A 9,439-nucleotide genomic window follows, 5' to 3' on the forward strand; every position below is an offset into this window, starting at 1 on the left:
CACTGAGATAAATAAAGAGGTATCTTATGTTATCTTATCATATCTCATCTTAAAGATGTGGCACACACAACAACAACAACAACAACAACAATGTGTGATTTTGTTGACGATGATGATGATTATAAATAAAGTTGTCGGAATTGAACTGAATAGATTGTTAAATAACTATTTTATTGACTATTTTCTTTTCTTTTTTTTTTAATTGCTAATGCTCAGACATGTGATGTTCCCAGTGTGCCTCTGAGGGTGATCATCAGTGTGTGACCCGTCCAGATCTGCCCGGTGACACAATCCGGGTCACCATTATAAATACATCTGGATTACAAGTTGTTTACAAACACTTTTTTTTTTTTTTTTTTTATGAAGGACACGTCAGGGAGTGTAACTTCAGCCGGGACACACACACACACACACACACACACACACACACACACACACACACACACACACACACACACACACACACACACACACACACACACACACACACACAGCCCCGCCCCCCGTGGTCCGGGCGTTAAAAGGCGGCTGAGTGGCGCTGCGGGTTTGACTCCAGGAACCTTCTGCTCACTGGAAACAAGCAGCTGGAACTTTTCTCTCTTTCTGGATAAACTCAAGCATGAAGTCCCCAAAGATGAAAGGTAATTTTACTTAGAATTAGATGTTTTCTTTCTAATGTATTTAGTCAGAAAATACTTAAAAATATATATTATATATCTATATATTTTTTTTTAAATACAATAAAAGTGTTTTCCACCCTGCAGCCCGGTTCGTGCACGAGGACGACCTGGACGACGTGCTGTGCGAGTTCGACGCGGTGATCGAGGACTTTAAGTCCCCGGTGGAGAAGAGACACTTCAGGTACGACGAGCACCTGAAGACCGTGAAGAGGCGGAGCAGCGCGAGCGTCAGCGACAGCGGCATCAGCGACTCCGACAGTGAGTGCGCGCGCGCGCGCGTGTGTGTGTTAAAGTCTATTTTGTGATGAAAATTTCCCCACAAAACAAAACAAATTAGTACTGAATATTACTACAATCTCAGCCAATTGTAATGAAATGTATATTTGTGTGCTTTAATTTCCATTACTGTTATTATTAACATTAACATTATCCTGCGCTTTAAAATTTGTATTCTTCTAATCTTATTATTGAAATTGTCATTTTGGTGCGGAACAAGTAACAAACATCTTTCACGGCACATTATAATGTGTATACCTGTTTGTCTGTGTAAGGTAACGGACTTGACTTGACCTTCCGGTTCAAGATACAGTGAAATGTCCATAAAACTTCTCCCACTTGTTTTGACAAACTCACCCTGACAAACAGCAACATCCCAGCCAATATCCCAGCTCAGCTCTCAGTGTTGTGTTATGTCACTACTCCTAAGAAATTACTTAAAAAAAAACAAAAAACATCTGTTTTCTTTAAAGTTTTCACCATTCAATTCGCAGGCGGATTTGAGCCTCTTGTGGACCGGTTTTCAGCCCACCGGCCTTATATTTGACACCCCTCATATAAAACATGACTAAACAATTATCTTAAATATTGAAATAGGAGTAAAGTAGATTTTCCTTCCAGGCAATTTCACCATAAATGTAATAAATTAACTATATAGCACTTAAAAATAAATGCACGTTCTTGTCTTTATTAGGATTACGGTTTTATGCATCATGTACTACTACAATGTTAATCAATAAGAAATACACAATGAAGGTGTTTTTATTGGCTTTGACTTAGGTAATCTACTGAATGCTCTATGAATGAATCAGAACTCAACAGGACTCCAGTGAGAAATATATTTGTTTTAGAGGCATTTTAAGTGAGAAATGGTGAAATATATGCTCTTCAAATCAATTGATCATGTGGGTGCTTTTACTGACTTTTAAGTGTTGAAATAGTCTAGATGACACTCTGAATGTGGTAATTTAGTGAGTGTTGTATAAATAAATCCTAAGAAGAGTCTGTAATTTGAAATACTGGCAGTACACCAACTTAACGTTGAGACTTAATGAGTGAATTTTAACCTTTTATTAGTCCAGTGACTTATTTCTTCGTCTTGATTCTATTAGAAGAGCTAATCTGTTCTCTTTGTGAGAAAAGTGCAAATTGCTCCTTTATTCGCCACCGTTAAGATGAATGAGTTTCTCTGTGTAGTGGTTTGCACTCTCTGCCTCCCAGCCAGACAATCCCCGGTTCGAGTCCCCAGCTTGGGGGCTTTCCTGTGCAGAGCGTGAGGTTGTTTTCTCCAAAACATGTTTTTTGAGGTTAATTCTGGACTGGGAATGGCCTGTGGACGTCAGCTTGTTTACCCTGTGATGCACTCGTGAAGTTGTCCGGGGCGTGTCCTGCCTTCACACAGCCAGCTGGGACTGGATTCACCACTACGTGTTAAATGAAACTGTCCCGAAGAGAAGGATGCTTCCCTAAATTAAATTTTGCAATTAAAACATGAAATTTCCAGGCCAGTTTGCGATCATTTTAAGTAATTGTCATCTTTTGTCTTTGGGCTCACATTACTTCCTTTTTCATGGCAAAATGATTGACATTTAGAAACTGATTGCACGATAGAAGCTCTGCTTGTGCTGAAAACGGACCCATCTTTAACTCAATGTCATTATTGCTTCACCTCAAGTCTGAAGTCCTGTTCTCTCCTTTAGTGTTCCGTTCAGAAAGCAGCGCAGGTGTGGATCCATGAAGTCACACTGTTGGCTCTCCAGATCTGGACAGAATCAAAGAGAAAGAGAAGAAAAACCCATTATCGCCGTTCAAAGTTGTTTTTTTTTTTTTTAGCACCGTATTCAGTTTCTGCTGCATATTTCTGGCTCACCTGCCCCAGCATTGTGGCCTCCTCTCCAAACCTTCCCTGCCAGGCATTACAGTATCACGCCACCGCGCCAACGTGTAGGAGAAGTCTGCTTCCCCAGCTGCTGAGCTGGCCGACAGGCAGGAAGGCAGGCGGGCGGGCAGGCTGCAGCCCAAATGAGAAAACCTCATATGCTGACACACGGAGACAAATATGCCTCAGGTCCCCATGTGCAGGGATACGTGAGCCACTTCCAAATAGCTTTATGGTGCTGGGAGTTTTTGGAGAGACTTGCTGTGGAACTATTTAAGAGCAGAGAGTTGATGTTCAGAGCAGACCCGTCGTCCAGTCACATGTGGAGCTGCGGTCTGTTTTCAATACCTCAATGATCAGTTTTGACGCATTTCCCAATAATAAAGTCAGGATTTATCAGCTGTGCACTGTTGAAAAGGATGACGCACTCACATTTTTAGACTGTTTTGAGAAGCATTTTTCACAATTTGAAAGTTAAACTGATCATTTCATCTCAATGAATATTGGAGTAAATGTTCCTGCCAGGTTGTAGGAATTCAATCAAACACTATACAAGTAGAATTTCATCTATTTTCAGCTGCTCACGTCGTGCTTATTGGGAATTTCTCCAAAGCAAACAGTCTTTCCCAAGCTTGATGTGATGCCATAGGTAATTAAACATCAGGGAAGGTGTCTGAACCTGCGTCCGAGGCACTGATGAGCTCGCTGATTTGCTCCAGGGATCAGATTCCTGAATGATCCCGGTCCTCTCCATGGCACTGTGCTGAACAGGGACCTGTCCGGAGCAGGAGACACTTATTGTCCCACTGCCTGATGGATGGAGGGGCTGTCCAAGATGAATGAGAGAAAACTCCCCCCCCCCCCCCCCCCCCCGGGGGTGTTTGTGTGTGTGTGTGTGTGTGTGTGTGTGTGTGTGTGTGTGTGTGTGTGTGTGTGTGTGTGTGTGTGTGTGTGTGTGTGTGTGGACAAGAGGAAGAGGTTCACAGGAGGTGATTGTGAGTGGATGTCAGTAAGAGGCATGAATATGAGCGATCGGATATGGACGCTGGGAATAATGTTGTGATAACATATCTGTGTGTGCGCTCGTCTGCCTCCCCCCTCCCTGTGTGTGTGTGTGTGTGTGTGCGTGCGCGTGTGCGGGTGCGTGTGTGTGTGTGTGTGTGTGTGTGTGTGTGTGTGTGGCATCTCCTGTCTCACGCTGTGTGTTTGGCGCTGAGTGGTGGGAGAGGTGTGGGTCAGACGGGGGGGCACTAAGTAGGTGCTCGACATCTGAGAAACTGTTAAGTTCCACTGGAGTAGGGGAAGAGAGAGAGAGAGAGAGAGAGAGAGAGAGAGAGAGAGAGAGAGAGAGAGAGAGAGAGAGAGAGAGAGAGAGAGAGAGAGAGAGACGCTGGATCTGCAACATCAACTTCGTTACCTTTCTTACATTTACTCACATAAAAAAAACTAAAATAAAAATCCTGTAGCACTTTGAGAATGTTAAAATCTAAAGTGCATTATATATCAAATGTTTTTTATTTTTTTAAATTATTATTATTATCATTATTTATACACCATTAATTCTAAACTCGCACTATTAACTCTAAATCACACTCGGACTGTTTGCGTCACACCCGTAAGTTAATTTTGCTTGGAACCGGGACTTCCTGTATTCCTACAACCTTTCTTACCCTCCGACATTCTTGTTTTTATTTGTCCAAAAGCATAAAATGAAAGAAAAATGTGAATTTAGAGTTTACAAATGTCTCAAAATAGGATAAAATTCTAACATGATTTATATCATACAATAAAAAGTCAGTAGAATGATAAACGGTTAAAAACATGTCTATTGTTGTGATGTTTGGCTTTACAATGGTTACATTTATTACATTAGCGGGTGAACAAATCTTCTCTAAAATGAATACTGATGCTGTTACTATCATTCTACTACTTATTGCTTCTGCTTTCTTCACAAACGACCTCTTAGATTTAACAAACAGGAAGCCTGATACTTCTGCAACGCTCAGAAACATTAACGACGAGCAAAAGGTCACTTTTAATGAATGAAATTCCCTTTAATCTGCACTCAAGCGGTCAAAGTTTACATGTTATAGGTCTGTCACTAACTCCTACACTGCATATTTAGGTTGTTTTCAGTTAGTCAAGTTAAATAGATTTGTCCTGGATGTTTATTATATTCAGAGAAGCAGAAGGGAAACCCTCTGTCACGTCTTTGCAAACACCTGCAGGAGTGTGTGTTGGAAGTGCACAAAGAGGAAGAGCGGTGTCGTCGCAGGAGAACGTCCGTCCCACCGCCACAGAACGAGGGGACGGCCAAATCTAATCGATCTGCATTTCGTCTCCTCTGACAGGTGCCGAGTCGCTCAACAGAAACAGCTTCAGCTTCAGCGACGAGCGGCTGAACTCGCCCACCGCGCTCTCCCCGACCGCCGCCTCGCCTCCGCTCCTCTCGCCAAAACGTGAGTGAAACCTCAAACTCACACCGAAAATGTCCCTTTCGCTGGAGTGAAATCAAGAAGACTTTGGGTTCTGATCTACTTTTTGGTGATTCTCTGAGGCGCGAACATCTTCAGACGACCGGCGTGACACACGGCGAGTCAGAAATGGAGTTAAGAGACACTAAAATAGACTAAAACCTTTTGACTCCAGATGTGTGTAAAAGACGGCAATCTAGAATAATCTCAGATATAAAGAAAACCTCAGAGCAGCTGCTGGCGTCGCACAAAGAAGATCCCAGATGTGAGGCTGTCGACCACACATGTGACGGACTTTCACTCTTATGTGTCTCAGAAGTCGATGCTGCTATGATACGTACATTTAACAATTTGTCGACTGATACGGTTACATCGTCAGCTAAATCTCAATATGGAAGATAAACGTTAAATGGTGTCTTAACAGTGTAGATTAACTTACTCAACACTTATCCTGAAGGCTCTTTAGCGACAGTTTTTTTCCGAAATGATTCAAAATTAATGACAAAACAACGTCTTCCCTGAAGAATCAGACTCGTGCTACTAACTTCTCCCGTGCTGGACACTGCAGCAGTCTCTTGCGAACTCTCAGTCAGAATGTAAGTTCAAGCCGTCTGTAGCCGAACCGTTTGCGAGTTAGAAGTGTTCACGTAATATCTTGAAAGAGAAAACACAAGCCACTCCCTGCAAATCAAACCAAACAAATGTTGTCATCGGGCTTCTAAACCGGCACAGCAGCAAAACTCAAAAACCCAAACAGTGAACATGATTTGCAGAAAGAGCGAAAAGGGAAGGTTTCCTCTTTTCCAGTTGCTTCCCGGTGTCCCGGTGTCTCGGTGTCCCGGTGTCTCCGTGTCTCTGTGATGAAGATTCCTCTCATACTCCTCCTCACTGATGTTATTTTGAATCCTTCTCCTTTGCAGCCAAACTGGGCGACACTAAAGAACTTGAGGACTTCATCGCCGACCTCGACAGGACGTTAGAGAGTAAGTCATCCGTCTGTCACCCCCTCGACCCCCCCCCCCCACCCCACCCCCACCCCGGATAAATTATCCTGTGTGCTGGCGCCGCCCTCCAGTCTGCATCGGCGACGCGCGTGTTTCCCCGCGTCGGCCGCGCTAATCACCGCTCACGTAGTGACTCAGGAGTCACTCCCCTTACGTTTTCTAGGAAACAACGATGTGTCAGGATTACCATGTGGCTGAGGCATGTCAAGGTCTCTGCGGCGGGGGCTGGGGGGGGGGGGGGGGGGGGGGGGGGGGGGGGGGGGTTGTCGGGGGGGCACGCTGGAGAGAAAGGCTCCGTTTTCAGCCGTCACTCAACCCGGAGCTGCTGCTACTACTCCAGCTAGCACCTTGCAATTTGCACACACCACAACGCACTGCAAAATACTGGGTTTTCTATTACGTCCCCTCCCACGCTCCCTTTATCTTTCCTCCATTTATAGAGAGTAATAACACCGGCATACACATTGGGTTCCGCTGCTCCCCCTCGGGTTCCTTCTTCAGTTGAAAGCACCGTTCGGGTAAAAGTAACTCTAAACTCACACGACCGACTCTAAACTCACATTAATAACTAAACGTTTACGGTTACTTCTAAAACCACACAATTAACTCCAAACTCTGATTTATTTTCCAAGATGTATTTTGCCCCTAATGTCACATTAATGATGAAATGGACAGAACACGTATCAATGTAATCCAAACTATTCTGTCGAGACTTAAAATGATGAACAGGAGAGGACAAACTGGACAGTCAGAGCGTGTCCTGCACCTTGCACTGGGGTGAGATCCATGCTCCCTGCGGCTTCCTGCAGTCCAACACAGATGGTTTGTTTTGGACGGCTTCTGCTTGTCAGTGTTGTAACTTGCATCAGAGTTATGAGGAATGCGCGCTGGTGTGAAACCTGGGCCGCAAATTCCAACTGTAAATGTCAGGACTGGAATTAGACGGAGGGCGGTCGGAGTTGAAACACTTCCCTCGCTTCCGCGTTTCGTTTGTTCCCCTTCACGCAACCCCCCCCCCCCCCCGACTAGGTGTTGCGTTTCGGCCACTGAATGTGCGTCTTCCCCAGCTCGCAGGCGCCTCGGCCCTCCGTGAAGCTTTGCATTCAATCAGGCCGTCAGCCAGCCTGTTACCCCCCCCCACCCCCTCCAGTGAGTGGCGTGTTTATTGGGCAAAGGCCGAGCACCGTGCCAATCTGAGAATAGAACCAGCAACCCCAGGAGTCCTGATCTCACCATGTCTGTCTCTGTCTCCGTCTCTCCTCAGGCATGTGACACGGAGGCTCAGTCGTCTTGGAGCGTCGCCATGGCGGACGCACGGATTGAGGGACGGAGGGAAGGAGGGAGACATCTGGACAATGCGCCTACCCCCCCCCCCCCCCCCCACCCCCTCCCCAAACAAACCCCTAAACCAGCCAACAGGATGCAGCTGGGAAACAGCAACACCTGCCAAGCTTCTCCACCGCAGCACTTCTAAACTCGACAGAACCGAGAAACTCCAGCTGCTGAGCGGAACCTCTCCCCCATGTGGTGTCCCATCAGTCCCAGGACTGTCGTGTGATTGGTCAAACGTGTGAAGAGGACGTGTGCTTAATGCAAGAATATCTAACATGCCACCCACTCTATTCTCCTGACCTCCCATGAGTTTCTGGTTGATTGATACCAAAATATCGATACTTCTGATGTCACGTCGCTTTCGTGGATCGATTCTCATGCGAACCCTTATATACTGTTTAATCTGCATTTCTGCGGTGCAAAAAAGGCCAATAACTATAATTGTTGTGCAAAAAGACAAACATACACTGGAAAACAAGGAAAAAAGTCCAAGAGAAAGAAGCAGAGAAAACTTATTTTAAGCTTTATTTTATCAGCGTTTTCAAGCTTGGCGTCTGAGATTAAGCCACAAATGCTAAAATCTAAATGATCTATTTCATACAAATAACACCAGCTTGAAAAAATGTATGTTAAAGTTGTAAAGTTGCTTCTAAAATACAACTCAAAACCAGATAATTTCAAGAATATTTGACTTAACAGGATATTTAAGACGTCTAATATTACTTATTTGGTGAATTTATCTTGAATTAAGTGGGATGAGACATTTTGTATAAAAACAAGTCAAATAAACTTGGCAATATTTTGAGTTTTTGCAGTGTAATGGTAAAATATGAGGTGTAAGAAACAGAAAAAGTATCGGTATCGGTATCAGTATCAATACCAGCCTTGTTTTTATTTAATATCGGTCCGGATAGATCAGCTTCACACCCCCTCGTCCCACAGCTGGAAGATTATTTAAAGAAAATGGCTTCTTTTTTTTTTATATAATAGAAAGATATTTGTAATTTTATAGAGCTTCTTATTGTTAATTTTTATCACAAATTTTCTGTGAAATATATTTTTGTATGATATGTAAATATGAGGCATTTGCCTCGGTGTGGACGGGACAGATTAAGATTTGTTGACAGGAATTAAAGAGATTAAATGTGATTTTAATCCGAAATAAAAACTGGAAAAGCAATATGTGTGTATTTAATACAGCTGACACCTGCCAGAGATACTATTAAAGTATATTGTTCTTTTAGAAACGCGTGTCTCCTTTCTTTATTTTGAACCTGTTACAAGTTATGAATACTCAAGTATTTTCGTGTACTTGTAGTATTAAGATAACTCGGCAGATCTTTAATCTGCATCGAAGTCCATAAACACATAAATGATTTTGACGTGGAAGTAATCAGTTACAACACTAATGAAGTAGTAGTTTTAGTTTCATGTACTTTTAAGTATTGGGTTTTCATTTGTTGTGTGTTTTAAGCATTTTAAAAGCAGTTCTATTTTAGTTCTATTACACAAATTATAATAACAATAATACTGATATTAGCATTAAAGTACTCAATTTATGTATATTTAGCTGAGTCCCAATTTTCCAGTACTCTTCCCACATTGAAGTAATTAAGTAGTATTTCTGTATACGCAATACAAAGGAGAAGAAATATTGTCTAAAAACTGCAGGTATTGATTTTTCTTTAAAGCTCCCAGCAGGAGTCTCGGGGTTTCCTGCTCAAATACAAGATAAAAACCGGCTCCAATCAGTTAAACCTCCAAAATCTCCAGAAGGTCACAAAGCGTCACAAC

At 43.2% G+C, this 9,439-nt stretch overlaps 1 protein-coding gene across 1 annotated transcript; it reads left to right on the forward strand.

Moving 5' to 3' along the window:
• The first annotated feature begins 554 nt into the window (after positions 1-554).
• Positions 555-8,889, forward strand: rgcc (regulator of cell cycle). Its single transcript, XM_080477983.1, has 5 exons — positions 555-641; positions 765-938; positions 5,187-5,294; positions 6,230-6,292; positions 7,578-8,889. The coding sequence occupies exons 1-5, from the start codon at positions 620-622 to the stop codon at positions 7,583-7,585; spliced, it is 375 nt and encodes a 124-aa protein (XP_080334109.1). The 5' UTR covers positions 555-619; the 3' UTR covers positions 7,586-8,889.
• The last annotated feature ends 550 nt before the right edge of the window (positions 8,890-9,439 follow it).

This window comes from Lipophrys pholis (genome assembly GCF_963383615.2).
Source record: "Lipophrys pholis genome assembly, chromosome: 13".
In the NCBI taxonomy this organism is placed as follows: Eukaryota; Metazoa; Chordata; class Actinopteri; order Blenniiformes; family Blenniidae; genus Lipophrys; species Lipophrys pholis.